We start from the raw sequence: 20,197 nt of genomic DNA on the forward strand, positions 1-20,197 counted from the left end.
TATTTATGATGGCCACAGCCTAAAGTGCACAACAGCTGTGACTTGATTTGAAAAAACATCTTTAAGATGCAGCAAGCTAATACAGAATGATTAAAATATATCAGGCTATTTTGGAAGGTTTAGTGTGATCTTTACATCTTCTTTTCCAATTTGCGTCAGCCTGTTCTGTGTTTTAGTATATAACTCCTTGTAATCTGATCAGCAAAAATACCATAAGCTGAAACGGCTCATTTGGTGGGAAGGACTCTCAGTCTCTATGTGTTACACATCAAATGTGGTTTTGTCTGTGAACTCCCACTAGGAGGGAAATAATTTCGCACATTGGAATCAAACTACAATTGCAACATGCTACATAGAAAAGAATGGACTTGGGAGACATTTTCCAACATAAAAAACATATTCTCCTTGACTCTACCTTAGTTGCTGCAAGGTTAATATTATGTACTTAAAAAAAAATAGATATTAATTATCTATCAGGTACAGGCCATTCCAGATACGTTCTCTCATTTAATTTCTCTATATCCTGAAGAGAAGGGAATTATCCCCATTTTACAGATGAGGACATCAAGGTTCACAGAGAAAGTAACTTGCACAAGCCGAGAGTCAAACCCCACCTCTGACTTCAAGCCTGGAGTCCTGCCTCTGCTCCCTACTATAACTGTGTGACTTTGGTTAAGCTGCCTTGGTATCTTGATCTATAAAAGAGGTGTCAACAGTGCCTGCCTCATAGAGGATTTAATGAGTAAAGCACAGAACTGTGCCTGGCCCATAGAAAATGCCATGAAGTGCTAGCTATTATTACCAACATTAATATTCTACAACTGCCTCGTTGGAGGCTGGGAGGAAAGGAGGATAGGCCAGTGGAAGCACTGAATCACTGAATAAAAATTCATCATCCTGCCAAAGCAACTGACCAGTACTGGCATGAGTTTGTCAGGTTATACTGAGAATGAGTAGCTGTGACGATAGCTGAGCACTGTCTTCCTAAGTGGTAAGTTCTACAAAAGGATATAACACACAAGGCAACACTCTTCGGAATCACTTCTTAGACCGTCCTCCAATTCATGTCTACAAAAGCACAGAAATCTCCCAATTTTCAACAAATACTAGTAGCTAGAACTGAGGTTTCAGAATGATAAAACAGGTTCCAAGCTTTCTAATTCAATTCTCTTCAATTTAGTGCATCAAACTTTAATTGAGCACTGATTCTTTCCTGGGTGCTGAGTGATGCAAAGATGGACAAGCACAACTATTGTCTCCCAGCAGTTTATTCTCTTGGGGGACCAGAGATACACACCAATGACCATTAGTCAAGGTGGAACATGACATGCTAGAGCTGAGGTAAAGACTAAATGCTCAGAGCACAGAGGAGAGAGTACTAATCCCTCTTAGCTGGGGAACCTGGCAAGACATTACGGAGGCAGTGGCATTTGGGGTTGGTCTTCAAGGATGCCCAGTACTTCCATAGTTTGGAATGGGAGCCTGGAGCACATGGGAAAGGAGAAGGGCATTTCAAGTGGAGAAAACTACATAGGCAAAGGGGAAGAAAAGAACACGTGCAAGGGACTGCAAGAGGTTTGGGCTCAATTTTAATTCAAGATGGAGAAGGGGCTTTTCTATTTGAAGATGGACTGTCTGGGTCTGGATACTGAGAATGTACCCATTCTGCTGGCCTAACATTGTGAACTACTGGTAAGTGAAAGAAGCTTGTTAATATGTCCAACTCCAAGTATAGTTTGCATTCAGAACATCCACTTATTTGAAGGAAATACTTCATCACATCATGTCTGTCTGCCTGGGAAGGAAGGGTTTCCCCTGCAGTTCGCTGGTTCTCTGAGGGTGATGCCTTTTGTGGTACCTGGCTCTATGTGGAGACTGTAAGTCTACAGCCCATTCTGGTAGACCCAGGACATTGCCTCTTCTACTGGGCAGGAGGCCTTGCAAACCAAAGTTCTGATTATCAGGAATTGTCAGCTGCCTCCAGAGCAGCTAGCAACTTTAGTAATTGTTCATTCCCTGGAGTCGGGCTTCCACTTTGTTCTTAGCCACAGAGTATCTTTTTATTTCTGGTAAATTCTGCCATAAATTAAGAATGTGTTTGAAATATTTTATCCAGTATTGCTAGGTGTTTGGTTGCAGAAGGATTCCAGGATAACTAACCTGCCATACAGTTTACATCATTGAAAATCTCAAGCAATTTTATCAAAAAGGGCACATGAAGCCCACGTTCCCTGAAATCTTATGCTTGAGACTATCAGTCTGTTGCCTTTCAACCTGAAGGACACCTGCCCAGGTTTCAGATTCTTGCAGTCTTCTACCTCAGAGCTTTGTGGACATTGCTCTACTATCTAATAGCAATGAGAGGAAAAGTCTGAGGCCAGTCTAATTTATTCTGTCAAGCAACTGAATTGCCTTTATTCTGCCTGGAAACGTGTCAGATTCTTTATCATTTTAGTTCAGTAGCTTCACTAAGACATAGTCCTGTGTTGATGACTGTACATTAAATTTTCCTGGGATATAATATCTCCTTTAGATTCTACGATTTAATTTTTTTCAGGGACATAATCTTCTGATGGCTTGAATATATTTTCCATTGCATTTATTCTATAATTAAAGATTATGGGTATGTTGTATCCCCTTTTCTTCCACAACTATTATCTTCTCTATAACCAATTTTTAAATCTTCGCTGTTATCGATTTTGTGATTTTTCTCAAGCTCTCTCCTCTGATTCTGATTTTTCATACATTGGGTTTATTATTGTGCCAGACACAGTTTGTTGGTTCTCATCCATTCCCATTTTTCTATATTCTCCCCTGTTATTTCAAGGTCTGGAGGCCTGAAAAGTGCATTCCCCAAACTCCCCTTGTCAGCTGCTTTCTGGTTAGATTCTATCAATGGAAATCACTGGTGGGAGATTAGACAGTGGTGGGAAGGGAGAAGCCATTTTTGCACTTCTGACTGGTGATTACAGGTGACTGCACTGTAGCAGCTTTGGTATCACCAGCCATGGTGGTTGGGTGGTTGGGTGGCTTCTGTTCAGAGGCAGTGATGCTGCCACCACAGGTCAACAGAGAATGTGGCTCATGGGCTCTAGTTATGGTTTACATTCCCATCACCCAGTTGCTTTTCCGGCCATTTCAACACTTTGTAGCCAACTCCCTGGATTACTTCCTGCTCTGCTTTTAGTATCTACAGTGGTTTCAGTTTTCCTGATAGAATACTGACTCCTACAATTACTATCATCATCATCATTATCATCGTCATTCTTTAGTTTCTAATGTGGATTTCACCTCTGAAACATTTTTATTTTTCTCTTCTATTAGTTCTGCCAACTCACTTTTCATCTTCTGTTGTCTTATATTTTTTCTTTGATTCTTTGTATCTCTTCTTTGAGCTGTTTTTGAGAGGTAACTATAGGTCTCAACTCTTGATATGGTTTCTGTTTATCTTACAACAAATGTTCTGAGTCTGCCTTATTTTTCTGTGTCTTTCATCCTTTTATTTTACAGTTTCTAAATTTTTTCTTATTTTTTTTTTAGTCATAGGTCCCTATATTGCAGTGGTTCGCCAAATTTGGCACACATCAAAATCCCTTTCAAGGCTTATTAAAACACAGATTATAGGGTCCCAGGCACAGAGCTCATGTTTCATTAGATCTGGGGGTTGGACCAGTGAATTTGCATTTCTAACAAGTTCTCAGATGAGGCTGAGGCCGCTTGTTTCAGAGACCACACTTTGAAAACCCCCACTATAGTAGATGCTGTCAGTGCTCTGCCCAGATCCCTTTCACCAAGCCAACGCACCCGTCTGCCCGTGGCTGAGTGTTGGCTACTAATGGCTCATGATGTCCCCTTCTCCTGAGAATTGTCGCTAGTTGACAGGAGCTATTTCACCTAGAAATGTCTAAGAGGTTATGCCCTCCCCCAGGGTACAAGGTGGCTGCCTCATCTACCCAGCCCAAGAGCAAAAGAAAAAAATGAAATAGGGAAAGGAGAGATTGAATGTGTGTTCTGAGGGTGTTGGGGTGTGGATGAGGGTAAGGAGACACTATAATTTTAGATAGAAAAGCTGGGGAAAGCCTCACTGAGGAGATTTTGAGTAAGAATCCAAAGTAAATGAGGAAACTAGCTGTGCAGGTACCTGAGGAAAGAGCACTCTGGGAAGATGGAACCAGCAAATGTAAAGGCCTAAATCACACAGAACACAATGGCAGTTAGGAGTTAGTGTGCAGGCAGAGAAAAGGCTAAATTATGGGGAGTGGGGTGGGAAGCCGATTGAGGACAAATGAGGCTTAACCAAGATGAAGGGGTTCAGCTGCAAAAAAGACTAAAAAAGGAAAAAAAAAAAAAAGGTAAGGCTATGCATTATACCTATTGCTTGAAACTTGCACTGGTTTTTTTATAAGATGAAAACGAGTTTTTAAAGCCTAAGAAAATGAAGGTTAAAGGATACTGTTTTCAAACATCACACATAAAGTGGTATTACGAGTGGTACACTGGTCACTTGTTCTCTGTATCCACAGATGACAGAAACAAAGAAAAAAGATAATTCACTAGGCTGGTGCCACAGAGATCACTCAGATAATCTCTGGAGGTCCGTTCTAGCTCTCTGTAAGCCTTAACACCGTGTTACTTACACGAAGAATTGACATTTCAGTTTAGGAACCTGGGAAAAAGAAAATCTTCAGCATTTCGTTTTATTGAACATGAACACAATTGCCTAAGCCACCTTCCTTCTCAAAAATCTTAAATGGCTCCAGTGTTATGGGAAAACATTTGAAGCATTAAAGGCCTCTGCAACCTGGCTGTAATGTACAGTTTTGGTCTTATTCTTGCTGTAGTCAGACTTACCTACTCACCATTCCCCAAATGTGTTTTATGATTGAGTATATCAACTCCACATTTTTGATTACACGCTCAAGAAATGCCTTTCCTACTCCCCTCCACTTATCTAAAACCTACTTTTCTAAGTGGAAGTTTATGCAACAATTCTTGGTAAACAATTTATCAGGAAGTACCAAGAGCCTTAAAATTGTTCCTATCTTTGACTAATTCTCCTTGGACAATCTGTTCTAAGGAAATCATCTGCAGGGTAGGCAAGGATTTATGTACAAGGATGTCGTCTGAAGCATTGTTTATTTTTCTATTATGAAAACTGAAACAGAAGTAGAGAGAAAAGTCTAATGAACCCCCATATCACCATCTTCCAGATCCAACAAATTACTGCTCCATTTGCTTCAAGATCTTTTTACTTTTCAACAAAATCTTTGCCTAAGTATTTAAAAGCAAAGCCCAGATATTATGTCATTTCACCCCTACATACTTCCATGTGCATCTCTGAAAACTATGGGTGTTTTCCATACATTAATGCCAACATCATACCTAACAAAATGAACAATATCAGTTCATAAACAGATTTCCTCAATTCTCTTAAACATGTCCTTTTTTAGTTGGTTTAAATTTAAACAGCATGTAAACAAAATCTACACATGGCATGTGGTTGTTGAAGCTCTAATGTTCCTTTGAATCTAGAATGCTCCCTCTTCCTTAATTAATAGTCAATTAATTAACATTTTTCATGCCACTGACTTATTGGAGAAAGCAGGTCACTTTTCCTGTAGGACCTACATTTTAGATTTGTCTGTGTACCAGTCAGGACAGGATAGGCTAATCTGGTAACAAGTAACAAACAACTCCAAAATTTCATTGGCTTATTTTGCTTTATTTCTTACTCCTGCTACATGTCCATCTCAGATTGACCAGGTGCTCTGTTGCCTGTTATCATTCTTACTCCCAGGCCCAGACTGAAGCAGCAGCTACTGTGTGGAACATTATCGGTCACTGTGGCAGAGGAAGAAAAGAGCTCTGAGGGGTCTCGCACAGGCAATTCAATGCTTAGCTTAGAAGTCAGCTACTCTCTGTCTCACTGATCAGAACTGGTCACAAGGCCCTCATCAACCAAAGAGGCCAGGAAGTACAGGAAAGGCACAGAGCTGGGCATTTCAGTGAGCTGCACTAATGGCTACTAGGCACAGTGGTTGAGAGCTATGGCTGCTGTCATGGTTTAGATTATGTCCCCCCAAAATATCTGTCAACTTGGTTATGCCATGATTCCCAGTATTGTGTGATTATCCACCATTTTGTCATCTGATGTGACTTTCCTATGTGTTGTAAATCCTATCTCTATGATGTTGATGAGATAGGATTAGCAGCAGTTATGTTAATGAGGCAAGACTCAATCTACAAGATTGGATTGCGTTTTGAGCCAATCTCTTTTGAGATATAGAAGAGAGAAGTGAGCAGAGAGACAGGCAGGATTTATACCACCAGAAAGCAGCACCAGGAAAAGAGCACGTCCTCTGGACCTGGTGCTCCTGCACGGAAAAGCTCCTAGACCAAGGTAAGATTGATGACAAGGACCTTCCCCCCAGAGCTGAGAGAGCCTTCCCCTGGAGCTGGCACCCTGAATTTGGACTTCTAGCCTACTAGACTGTGAGAGAATAAATTCCTCTTTGTTAAAGCCATCCACTTGTGGTATTTCTGCTATAGCAGCACTAGATAACCAAGACAGCTGCTAAACCAAAAGACTTGTAGTTCGAATCCACCAGCCGCTCCCCAAAAACCCCATGGGCCAGTTCTACTCTGTCCTATAGGGTCACTATGAGACGGGATCAACTTGATGGCAATGGGTTTTCTTTTTCTAATACTCTTATTTGGATCCCTGGTGGCATAGTGGTTAAGAGCTACGGCTGCAAACCAAAAGGTCGGCAGTTCATATCTACCAGCTGCTCCTTGGAAACCCTATGGGGCAATTCTACTCTGTCCTATAGGGTCACTACGAGTCAGAATTGACTGGATGGCAATGGGTTTTATAGTCTATTTGCTCCCTTGTGGTGTTATTTAACTTGTTCCTCTATCCCTTGAATTTCCTGAAAACAGAACTTAATTCTAGAGTTAGATTAGATTTACGTTCAACAATTTTGGCAAGAGTACTTCACAGGTTGGTCTGTGTACTTCACAATGCATCACATTAGGAGGCATACAGTGTTTGACTGTAGTAGATTGTAGCAGTTAACAGCCTCCCATTTATTCACACCTCCTTGTATCCATGCCCTTGAGTAGACTGCTCCCATCCTGACTCTGGACTTGGCCATGTGACACTACTTGGCAAACAGAGCAATAGCAAGAATTATGCAAGCAGAGAATCAAAAATTGTTTGCACATTGGGGCTTTCGTTCTCCTGTTACTTTTTAGGATGTTGTGAGACCACCATCTGAAGAAGCCTGGGCTAGCCTACTGGAGGATGAGAAACCACTTGGAGCAGAGATGAACAGTACCAACTGAGGCCACCCACCTGTGTTTACCAATCTGCAAACTGTAAGGCATGTGAGTGAAGACATACTAGATTATCTAACCTTAGCTGAGCTTCCAGCTGACCACAGAGATCAGCCAAATTAAAACAGGGCTTCGAATCTGTTCGTTCTGGTTCAAACCCTGATATTTTTCATTTCTTTTAAAAAGTTCCCAGGTGTTGCTAATGCTGTAGTTAGGGACCAGTTCTGAGAACCACTAGTAGAGCAGTGGTTCTCAAATTTAATTATACATTAGAATGACCTGGGGATCTTGTTAAAATATAGATTCTGACTCAGAATATCTGGGGTAGAAATGCAAATTCTCAGCAGTGTTTGAACTGAAAGAGACAGGTTCAAAGACCTGAATCAAAACAGACCAGAAAAAATGCCTGGAGACCCACAGGTTTGTGAGCAAATAAATTTGTTTTTGTTTTAAGCCATTGTTTCGGGGTGGGTTTTAACACTGCAAAAGCTGATACACTCGTTAATCTGCTTTCCGTAGATCTGCAGATTCAGGTGATCACAGCCTAATTCCATCCTTGTAAAGCTCCCCATCAACCTTTCAATTAAGGTTTCATCCACTGATTGACTGTTGCCTATATCAATATTTAATTTCACCTAAATTAATTGTGATTTTCTAATCCTATTGTTCCTTTCACATTAGCAAGAATTCTTTTGTAAAGAACTTTCCCTCATCCACTAAAGTTATTTAGTTACCCTCAAGAACAGTTTGTACAAAATGGATGCTTAATTCTTACCTTTAATTGCAAATTTTCAGAGGTGAAATTTTGCCCTAGTTACTTCCCATGGAGTCCAATGAGGCGTTTTTGTTTGCTTGCTTTTTTCCTTCTTTTTTTTTTCTCTCTCATATCAACAGAAATTTCTTTTTAAAATTATCAAATGTGTTTCAATCAAGTGAATTTTTTTTTTCTGCTCAAACTGCCCATTTTCAGCCTTCATGTTGACTCATGTATCCTTTTCAAAAAAACTTTTATTTTGTTATTGCTAAGAATATACAAAGCCAAAACAAACCAATTCAACCGTTTTTACATGTACAAATCAGTGACATCGATTACATTCTTTGAGTTGTGCAACCATTCTCACCCTCCTTTTCTGAGTCATTCCTCCTCCATTAACATAAACTCATTGCCCCCTGAAATTCCTATCTAATTTTTTCAGTTGCTGTTGTCACTTTGATCCCACGTGAAACCCAAAAACAAAACCAAACCTACTGCTGTTGAGTTGGATCTAACTCATAGCGACCCTATATACAGTCTCTTAAAAGAGCATAATGCTCAAGGTAGACGTTTTTCACTAGTTAAGCTAAACTATTGTTTGGTTTTAAGAAGACTTCAGGAGATATTTTTAGTGTAAGGTTTAAAGATTATCTCAGGCCAATAGTTTTCAGGGGTTCATCCACCTTCCATAGCTCCAGAAAGCCTGGAGTCCATCAGAATTTGAAATTCTGTTCTGCATTTTCCCCTTTTTGATCAGGATTCTTCTATAAAATCTTTGCTCAAAATGTTCAGTAATACTAGCTGGGCACCATCCAGTTCTTCAGGTCTCATGGCAAAAGAGGCAGTTAGTCACAGAGGCGATTAGCTACACATGCCATTTCCTCCTCCTATTCCTGATTTTCTTCCTCGGTTGCTCCAGAGCAAATAGAGACCAATTGTTGTGACTTGGATGGCCACTTGGAAGCTTTTAAAACACAATGAACTAGGAGGCAGAACGGCAGAAGTAAATATGTTTTTAGGCCAATTAACTGTGATGTCCCATGAAACCATGACCCTAAAGGTTTATTTATCCTTTAACATGACCCATTAGTCTTTACTTTCTGGCACAACAAAATGTTCCAGGCTTATCTCGTGTATTTCTTGTCCCAGACTTAGAATCAGTCATTCCTCCAAAGAACCTTGGTTCCAATTAATGGGAAAAGAATTTAGAGATCATAATCTGGGTATTTGGTGTACTCCCTGCTATTAGGATGTCACTGCTTCTAAAACTTTCCAGTGGACAGAACTAAGAAACATTTATCTCTTAAAAAAAAAAGAGTTTACACTGGTATTTTCAATTAAAACGGAACATTTCAGGATTTTGCTTAATTCTTTGATTTTATACTTTTATTTCTTTTAAACTAGTCGTCTTGACTCCTAACCACATTAACATACTTATTTGCATTGTCCTACAACATATAAGATACTAAAACAGTTTCAAAATAAAGTATAATATTACTACCAATAATCTCTACTTGTCTTTACAATACATTCCACTAAGACTGCATAGACAAAACATTATGTTCTAAAGCCATTTCAAATAATTATATTTTTCTATGTTTTTGTATTACCAACTTGTGATGAAGTTAGGCTCACGCATTTGTTTTCAACTCTTTTTTAAATTGTACTCTATATGAAGGTTTATAGAATTAGCTTCTTACTAAACAGTACACATATTGTTTTATGACATTTGTTAACAACCCCATGACATGTCAACACACTCCCTTCCCTATTACCAGCTTTCCTGTTCCCTCCTGCCTTCCAGTCCTTGCCCCTGTGCTGGTGTGCCCCTTTAGTCTCATTTTGTTTTATGAGCCTAATCATTTGCTGAAGGGTGAACCTCAGGAGTGACTTCATTACTGAACAAAAAGGGTGTCCAGGGGCCATACTCTCGGGGTTTCTCCAGTCTCTGTCAGGCAGTAAGTTTGATCCTTTTTGTGAGTTAGAATTTGTTCTACATTTTCCTCCAGCTCTGTCTGGTATCCTCTATTGTGATCCCCATCAGAGCAGTCAGTGGTGGTAGCCGGGCACCGTTTTGTTGTACTGGACTTGGTCTGGTGGAAGTGTTTTCAACTTTTAAGGACTGTTTTATTTTTTCTGCTTCCAAAGTCAAAACTACGTTAAATACTATATTCAGAGAAGTCTAACTTCTATCTCTATCTGTCCTATCTAGTTCTCTCCCTTCCCCATAGGTAATCATCTGTATTATTATTTTTTAATTCTTTCAGTATTTCTTTCTCCAAATATAAGAAAATATGTATATATGTATGTCATCCACATCCCATCTTACACAAAAGATAATTGACTACATATAGTTTTCGCACTTTGCTTTCTTCATTGCTAACAATATCCTGGAGACCAGACCATGTCAGTGGTTAGAGAGCCTCCTTATTCCTTTTTATAGCTGCTAATATTCTATTGTGAGGCTACACAGTAGTTTATCCAACTAGCTGTCTGTCAAACACTTTGGACAGTTGTAAATACTTACTATTATAAATAATGGTGTAAAGAAAACTCATGTAACAGAGAGTCCCTGAGGGAGCAGGAGAGAAGTGGGGTGCAGAACTCCAATTCTAGTAAAAAGACCAGACTTAACGGTCTGAGACTGGAGGGACCCCAGAAGACATGGTCCCTGGACTCTCTGTTAGCCGTCAACTAAAACCATTCCCGAAGCCAACTCTTCAGACAGATTTGACTGGACTAGAAGACATAAAATGATACTTGTGAAGAGGGTGCTTCTTAGCTCAAGTAGATACATGAGACTAAAAGGGCAGCTCCTGTCCAGGGATGGAATGAGAAGGCAGAAAGGGACAAGAGCTGGTTGAACGGACATGGGAAATCTTGGGTGGAAAGGAGGAGTGTGCTGGCACATTATAGGGAGAGCAACTAGGGTCACATAACAATGTATATATAAATTTTTGTCTGAGAAACTAACTTGAACTGTAAACTTCCACTTAAAGCACAATAAGAAAAAAAAAAAAAAGAATACTGTTGTAAGTTATTTAATGTTTTTGCCTGTGTAGCTTTGGGAAAAATTCCTAGTCGAGGAATGATACGTGTTTCATTATTAAATGAATAATGACATATGCATCATTATAATAATGATAAATAACGTGATTTTTCTAGACATTGCGGATTTCCTTCCCATAGGGGCATATACCATTTCACATTCCCATCAGCAATTGGAATCCACCATTGTTTTTAATGGTAAAAACTTGTTACTGTTAGTTGCCATCAAGTTACTTCTGACTCGTGGAGACCCCATGTATGCAGAGCAGAACTGCTCCATAGGGTTTTCAAGGCTGTGACCTTTTGGAAGATCACCAAGCCTGTCTCTAAGATGCCTCTGGGTGGGTTCAAACTGCCAACCTTTCGGCTAGTAGCGCTTAACTGTTGGCACCATCCAGGGACAGTAAAAACATTAAAAAAATAGCAATATCTAAATGTCCCATTTTATAAGAATTGTTCAGTAAAGATATATCTTCATGATGGGATATGGAATAGTACTGTCAATAAAGAGGTATTTACAGAGAACTTTTGTTAACAGGAAAAATGAGAATGATAAAATTTTAGTAAAAAAAAGTACCCAGAATTATATGTGTTATACACCAGAAGGCAAGGGTTAGCCTTAGATCACTGACTTAAACTCTTAGGAGGTATTTTCTAACCTATAAAAGCAAGTTAAGATAAAACTTGTTCAAATGGAATGGAAAAGAAAAAAATATAAAAATGCCCTGTGAATTGGGCTGAAGACTGGAGAGTCACAACCTGCAGGAGGTTAGATCAGTAAGCAAACTTGAAGATTACTTAGTCCAGTCTCCTCCTTTTAGGGTGAGGGGACTGAGGTCTGGAAAAAGAAGGTGACTTGCTGAGGTCACACAGTTAGTGGGTCTAGTATTAGGATAAAAAGCAGTAGAAGAAGTAAGACCAGATAGGATGGTATGTAATAGGTCAGACTCTGGAGCTAAATGAAACAGGGTTTGAATTCTGGCTCTGCCATCTACTAACTGTGTGACCCTGGACAAATGACCTAACTTCTCTAAATTTAAATTTTGTCAGATACAGAATGAAAATAGCAACAGTTTTCACCACATGGGGTAGTTGTATAGATAAAAAAAAAAAAATGCATGCAAAATGCTAACAGTGCTTGACACATAATAAAACTCAAAATCAAACCTATTGGTGTCGAGTTGATTCCGACTCATAGCGACCCTACAGGACAGGGTAGAACTATCCCACAGGGTTTCCAAGGAGCAGCTGGTGGATTTGAACTGCTGACCTTTTAGTTAGTAGCCAAGCTCTTAACCACTGCACCACCAGGGCTCCTGACACATAATAAATGATCAAGTATTGGTAGATATCGTTATTATTTGTGAAATATACCAAAAATGTCAATAATGCTTGTCTCTGATAAATAAGATTATGTGTTTCTTAACTCTTTTCTGAGGTCTTCAAATAAGAATAAAATAAAATTAAAACTACTTGTCCTACAGGGCCCAGTTCAAGTTCTCTAACTACAATAAAACCTTCTCATAAGTACTTTCACTTCTCTGAACTCTATACTGTCTACTGTCAATCAATCAATAAATTAAAAAAGTTAATGCACTGAGACCTGAAGGGCACCATGTTGGGTGCTGTGGTGACACAACGTATTATCAGTTAAATTTTCATGTATATTAGTCACGTCCTTGATTAAGCTGTACACTGAAGTGAGAGCTTCCATATCTCCACCCGGGTGGCCAGCACTGCTGGCTGAAGAAACCAGAGTTCCTTTACATAAAATACCAAGGAGAGAATAAATAACCGAAACAGATTGATACAAATCCCTTTAATAAAGTATTTCAATGACAACTTCATGTTTGAATAAATATATCGTTAAAAATTCACGCAAGAGCACTGCCTTAGAATTATTAAGAAAGGTTTGAGACGGCTATTCCCTCTGCAGAAACGCTATGCACAGACGCAAAATGATCAAAAGCTGATACAATAATGAATCTCAAGTAAGTGGCGTAACCATCACGTGCCTGTAGGGGAAAAATCAATATAAATGTTTTCAGCAGTCCTAGTTAGCTGTTAACAAGCAGTTAGTAGAATAAAGGGTTCGATGCAAGAGTAATAGTCTAACCATATAACAATACATAAAATATAATATTCATGACAGATGCCAGCCACATATAATAGAATGGTCATTCTGGTGCACACTGGCCAAGTATCAGCCTTGGTTTGATGAAAAATAGCAGGTGGAGCTGAAAAGCTTCATCTGTACATTTGTGATCAATTTTTTAAAAGTATCTTTCTAAAATATTCTTCATGATACAAGGTTTCCTTTGGTTTGTGATGCTTCAGAATGCACTACTCTAAAATCTGGTTATTCTTTTACATTTATATAATTTCTCTGAACGCAATTTGATAATATCTATAAAGACCTATAAATATGTTTATACCCTTAGACCTGATAATTTCATTCATTGAAATTTAATCTTAGAAAATAATAAGAAAGGTGATGGTGGTGGTAGTAGGAACATATGCATAATGCGTAATATTACTTATTACAGGCGGTCCTGGGTTATGAACTTCTGACTTACGGACAACTTGTACTTGCCTTTTGATGTCATGTGAAGTTGCCCTCACTTCAAAACAAATGAACCAACCCCTGCTTACAACAGTCTTCATTACAAATCACCTCCACTTGCTGCACGTGCAGCTTTGAAATCACTGAAAAGGCTTTGAGCCTCCTCTTGCACTACAGTAAGTCTAAGTACGAACTGGATGCACCTATTCGGACTTACCTCCAAACTGGACTTAAAGACACACCTAGGAACGGATCGTGTTCGGGACCTGGGGACTGCCTGGACTTAGGATGATGCGGAGGGGGGGGGGGAATTAGCTTAACTGCATGTCATTAGACAAATATTATTTTAAAGTTATAATTATGAAGCTCATTTTATAATATTAAGTCATAAAAATACAAATCTATATACGCATTACTATTATAACTATGGGGTGCATACGGTTGGCAGCTAGAAGAAAATAAATGCAACAAAAGTTTTATGGCAGAGTTATAAAATTATAGGTGATTTCCAGCCTCTCGTTTCCCTTTACTATTTTCCAAATGTTATATAATGCTGCGACCCTCCCTGATCCACAGTCAGTCCTAAAACAAAACACCAAAGAAAGCAGAGGCTTACTAGATAGCAGTATAATCATAACCCATTAGGCAAAAATGGAGAAAAACAGGAAGAGAAAATTCAGTACAATTAATGGTTTTTCCACTTCTTTTTCCCCCCACTGGCCTCCTCAGTCATTGGGCAAATTTTGGTGGCAAAGAAGGGAATTAAAAGATTCAAAACCTTCCTACAAAAGCTTTTCAAATAATGATGTCACAGGAGCTCCCAGCAAGTTGTGAAGGAAACTTAATGGACAAGAGGTTCTCACTTTAACCTTCATTTAGAGAAACCTTAAACGAACATACCACCTAAAGAAAACTCACATTCAGTTATTTTAATTTTTTGTTTGTTTTTGTCTAAAAACCAGGGCCTGACAAAGGAGCAGGAACAGAGGATCTCCTGATGAGGCAGCAGCTTCCTTGTCAACATTCATTCATTCCACTTGACAAGCAAAGCCCAATGGAATGTTGTCAGAAAATACCGGTTCTCTTTCCACCTCATCTCTCTCTGGCTTATTTGTTGCTGATCCTATGCTCCAATTCCCCTATTAGAATCTCTCTTGTCCTTTCATGCTTAAATTAACATCCAATTCTGGCATCTCCACCTTTTCTGATTTCTATTCTAAAAGGCCCACAGAATCAAATGAAAAAAAGGTGAAGCAAATAAATACTTCAAAATAAAACAAATAAGTGAATTCTGTGTCCTCCTTGCTGTCATTCTATGATAGATAAGAGCCTAATTTATGAATAATATATATTGATTTCAATATCACTTGGAATAACTTTCTCTTCGGGTTGATTAGGTACAGAATCTACAGTAACATGAACCTACAATATCATATTATTAATTCTATGACTATAGAGATATGTTTAAAATTTAAATACATTGCACTGGTTAAATATAATCTATATGTCTACGAAGTTTATGTGCTTACCATAATTTCTTCATTTTGAAGCTGCCCCTCTGTGTGTACTAAATCTAAAACACAAATTTAACAGAAATGAGTTAAGAGCTGAAAATACATGAGGATAACTACCGAAATGTATTCAGTTCAGTAGAACACGACAGCCGATAAACTATTATAAGACCAGATTTTAAGGAACTACCAGTGTTTAGGAGTTAAAATTTGGTTCTCAGTGTTTTGACAGTCATATAATGATATGATCACTTCCTTGTTGAGATCTGATATGTGATCACCCCCATGATGGGATCTGCTATGAGTAGCCAATCAGTTGAAAGGGAATTTCCTTGCTGTGTGAATATAAGCAGACGTTCTGGCTTTTGCCTGTTCTGGATCCTGCAGCTGGCTCCTGTTCATCTGACTTCTGGTTCTTGGGATTTGAGCTAGCAGCTTACCTGTGGTCTTGCCTGCCAATCTTGGCATTCATTGATCTTCACAGCCTGTAAGCAAGAGTCCTGCTCTCCGGCCTGCCCATCTTCAGCTGGCCAGCCCCTGCAACTATGTGAATCAAGAGAAGCCTTGTGGTCTTGCCTGCCAATCTTGGGAGTTGTTGATCTTCACAGCCTGTGAGCAACAGCCCTGCTCTCCGACCTGCTGATCTTGGGTTCACCATCCCCTGTGGCTATGTGAATCAGGAAGAGCCTCTATCCTGATCCATGGACTTAGGATATTCCAGCCTTTAGAACCATGCATGTCATTTCCATGATATAAATCTCTCTCTGTATTTATATACTTTACTGGTTTTGCTTCTCTAGAAAACTCTGCCTAAGATGCACGATGTGAGCATGAAAAGAACATGTGTTTTTCATTTGTTAGGTACAATATTCCATAGGTGTCTATTAGCCCCCTCAGGACACAGTTCTTCTCAACCCCCTCAGGACAGGCCTCCTCTCAGCCCCCTAAAGACAGGTTTCTTCTCACCTCCCTGAGGACAGACTTCTCTGCTTTTGGCCTTCCTGCCGTCAGCCTCTCTACTGCTAACTGATGCAGCTCACAGCCAGTGTAGCAGTTTTGTTCAGCTCTCTTAGGAGCATTCCTGGCAGCAGGTTTCTGTCATCACAACTGACTCTGCTACAGAGCCCCTTCCCAGCCTACTGCCACTGGCTCTGCCCAGAGACCCTTCTAGGCCTCTTGCTGTTTTCAGTGTTACAGCCCTTGACCTGTGTTAACCACTTCTGGGAGGTTCCTGGCTTCTTCTCTCTCTGCTTGTCTCTTCTTCTCTCTTCAACTTCTGTTTTCCAACCTCTGTAGGGTTAGCTGCATATATAAGCATACTCCTTGCATTTTCAAGGCATGGACCTCCCACCAGAGCTATGAACTGACCAATCCCCTCTTGGTAGGCCACAGATACTTCATTTGCACAGTAGGTTATAGTCACTTCCTTTACATTGTATACTGACCAATCTCTGTAAGATACATACCAATCCCAGGGGCAAACAAAAAGTATCAAACTAGGACTTGTTTACAGCTTATCCAGGAAATGTCAATCAATCTTGACAAAAGTAACAAACCCTCTGGGGTAGAAAACTAGGGCAAAGGTAACTGCTCAGGGCTTAAGGGAAAAATCTATCCAGCTGTTTTTCCGAAGAACCAAAGCAAAAGGCCACATAAAGGAACTCTTTTCACCACACATACTAATGTTAAAAATAGTGTTTTAATATAATATCCTGCCCATATTCAAATTTCCTCAATTGCCCCCAAAGTATCTTTTTATAGTTGGTTTATTCAAATCAGAATTAACTCTGTATTTTAATCTTTTCTCTCCACACATGTTTTTCTTCTTCATGCCACTGATTTATTAAAGAGAACAGGTCAGTTGTCCTGCAGAATACCCTACGTTCTAGATTTTGCCATCTTGCCTCCTCATGGTTTAATTTGTTCCTCTACCCTCTATATTTCCTATTATTGGAAATTAGAGCTAAAGGCTTGATTTTATTCAGGGTTTGAAGCTTTAATCAAATGTTTGGTGATCTTTGGACGTCTTTTCTTACTTATGAATAAATCATTTGAAAACTGTATGTATGAGCCAGGCTTCTTGACGGGGGGACTTCAACAGGGTGACCAGGAGTGAACTAGCTTTTGTCAGTATCCACAGATCTTTTTTCTGGGGCCATTCAGTTTCTCCAGAGATGAATTCTCCAGTCTTCTGGCTGGCGACATACTCTTGGCTGCTGTCAATAACAGCAGAGCATAGGAAGAAGCCTAGTTTCCACTTTCAATATGTAAGCATTCACTTAACCCTCTCATTTTCAATCCTATGTCTCACTCACTCTCTCTACTATGCCTGGTATCCCTGAGTCCTGAGCCTCAATATTCAATGTTCCCAGTCACCTCGTGAGGTTTGGGGTTTGTGGGAGGAAGGTCACCTAGCTTTGCGTGGTAGGAAAAGGTACCTAGAGTCCAATCACTCTGTATACAGATGTCCACTAATCACCCTTTTTTCTACTCCATGGTACCTGTTGGCCTCAAGATCTAGACTTTTCTGGGGTTCTCTGGAGCAAAGTGACTTGCTTTTCACTGATATTCTCCTTGGCAGGCACTTAGATTATACTCTATTCCATTCAAAAGTTACCACTCCTCCATCTGTTTTCCTTCTACCATAACATGTATTTATCTCTCACATTTGTTTTATCCTCCTAGTTTTTTGTTTGCTTTTGTCTTTGTAAGATTATGCCTCTTTTTATTCTTTTACTATTATCTTCACAGTATTTTGAGAAGGAAAGGAGAAAAACACATGAAGGTAACATGCTGTGTTTAACTGGAAGCCACCAATTCTACTGAGGATATTTAAACAGTACCATTAATCAGGAAGCAAGGAAAGAAGATGAGAAACTAATATTTATTGTTTTTCTACCATATGTCAGATACTATGCTCACAAAAACCCGAAATGGTAAATACCATCTCCGTTTTTCAGATAAGGATTCTGAAACTCAGAAAAATTAAGTAACTTTGACAATTACACAACCAGTAAGTGAAGGAGCAGTCTTGTGATCAAACCTGGGTTTTTCTAGGCCCTAAATGTATGTGTCACAGGTGTCCCTGGGTGGTGCAAACGGTGAAGTACTCGACTACTAGCTGAAATGTTGGTGGTTCGAACCAATTCAGAGACGCCCTGGAAGACAGGCCTGGGAGTCTGCTTCCAAAAGGTCACAGCCTTGAAAAGGCTGTGGAACAGTTCTATTCTGCATGAGTCAGAGTCGATTCAGTGGCAACTAACGACAACAACAAATGTGTCACAAGGATCATTCGAGTCATCTTTTTTCACTAAAATGTGGCTCAATAGGAAATACAGAGTCAAAGCACAATTCTCTGCTCCTTCATGCTCAGAACAAGTTGCGTGAAACAAACACATACCTCTTTCAATCCACTGCTCAAAATCAACTGGCTCTTTAGACGTGCTCTTTTCAATCCTCAAGGTCCGCACTGACATTGTAAATAAACAACATACATAAAGTATTAATTATCTACCTGATTCTGTGTTTCTGTCCTTGAGACTCGTGTGCACTGGTGGGACTGTACAGAGTACTGGGATCAGATATGCCATGTTCTGGAAATTACTCATTTGCCCTGTTTTTTTCATAAGTCCCTATGGTAAAATGCAGTCTTGTGTAATTGTCATCTTACAAATGTATGCAACCATATAATGGAGCGGTAACAGAGACTTGTTGAATTTGGTATCATCCAGATTTTTGTATATTAGTAATAATAATATCAGTGGTCTTGGTCATAAACTTTCTGTCCTGTTCTGTGCCCTGGGAGGCTGACCCCACTGGACTATGTTACCTGGATTCACTTGTCCGCTGGCTTCTAGTTGGATTTGGCCAATGGGAAGCACTGGGAGGAGACTACAGGGCAGTGGGAAAGTGAGATCAGGCTATTTTTCTGTCCCCTCCCTCCCTGCTTCAGTGCCATGTCTCTGACAGTAATTACGTCCCTTCATGACTACAGCTCCTGCTGGGCAGGCCTTTTTCCACAGGCTCTAGCTCTCACTGGCCTCCAAGAATGCCATTTCCTTCCCTTGTCCCAGGAGTGTAAATGGCTCCCCACTGTGCCAGCTTCTTGGTGCCTCACCATCCTTAGTTTGTTCCCTTAACAGGCCCGTAATTTTGTAAGTAGCCCCATCATCAAAGGCTGTTCATTTGAGCCATCTAGAATATTATGTTTCCTGCCAGGATTTTGTCTGATATACTTTATCCTTAAGTAAACATAAAATAGGATTAGAATGACGTTCCTATGGCAGATTCTCCTAAGTCCTTCAGAAAATGCCATTAGTAATAGAAGAATCGAAACTATCCAGTGTGAATAATCAAGGTTATCAGATTTTTAGCAAGAATTTGACAGAAAATCCCAGACCATATGACTCTGGAATAAAGATGTCATGGAAGCTAGCATTCTGGAAAGCTGGCTTCTTATGTTCATAATGAGGTCTTTTGCCAAAGACTTTCACGTAGTAAATTGCTTGGAAATTATTATGTGCTTTTTTTTTTTTGGAAGGGTTTCAAATTTGCAGTTGCTGAAAGGCTAATTGTACTAATTGTGCTTAAGACAGTTAACCCGTACCCCAACCCTCGACCCCACCAAGGGCTCCATGCTATAAAGAAACACTAGTGTTTTGCCAAAAGTTTACATCACATAGGCCCTCTGTCTAAAAGATGATGAAAATTAATGAATGATTTACTTACCAAAGTAACTTTGAATTACAAGCTTTTCAATCCTTACATGTTTGTGAAAACAAATAATGAACTCCTGGGGAAACATTCCTGTGGTAGTCCAAAATGTTTCTGGATTCCTATAGTAAATTTTAAAGAAAAAAAGAAATGAATAGCCAAATAAAAATGTTTAATCATACAATTCTAATGAACAAGTTTATTTTAATTAAATGATCACTAGATTCTCACAATCCTTTTCTAACTGCCTGTTCTGCCTCTAATCCCTCCACA

The 20,197-nt window shown here is 39.5% G+C and overlaps 1 protein-coding gene across 6 annotated transcripts in view; it reads right to left on the minus strand.

Annotated features, from left to right (window-relative positions):
- The window catches only part of IFT25 (intraflagellar transport 25), a 99,229-nt gene that overhangs the window by 23,199 nt on the left and 55,833 nt on the right, over positions 1-20,197 (minus strand). For 5 of the 6 annotated variants that reach the window (XM_049879324.1, XM_049879325.1, XM_049879328.1 and 2 more), the window contains 4 exons: positions 19,940-20,046; positions 18,612-18,680; positions 15,230-15,273; positions 12,942-13,152 (listed from right to left, as the gene is read on the minus strand). In XM_049879324.1, coding sequence (XP_049735281.1) covers positions 13,039-13,152; positions 15,230-15,273; positions 18,612-18,680; positions 19,940-20,046 — 334 coding nt within the window. In that variant the 3' untranslated portion in view covers positions 12,942-13,038. Of the gene's footprint in view, positions 1-12,941; positions 13,153-15,229; positions 15,274-18,611; positions 18,681-19,939; positions 20,047-20,197 lie in introns of those variants that run through there. The other variant, XM_049879329.1, reaches the window with a different exon arrangement.

The sequence above is a fragment of the Elephas maximus genome, chromosome 3 (genome assembly GCF_024166365.1).
Source record: "Elephas maximus indicus isolate mEleMax1 chromosome 3, mEleMax1 primary haplotype, whole genome shotgun sequence".
In the NCBI taxonomy this organism is placed as follows: Eukaryota; Metazoa; Chordata; class Mammalia; order Proboscidea; family Elephantidae; genus Elephas; species Elephas maximus.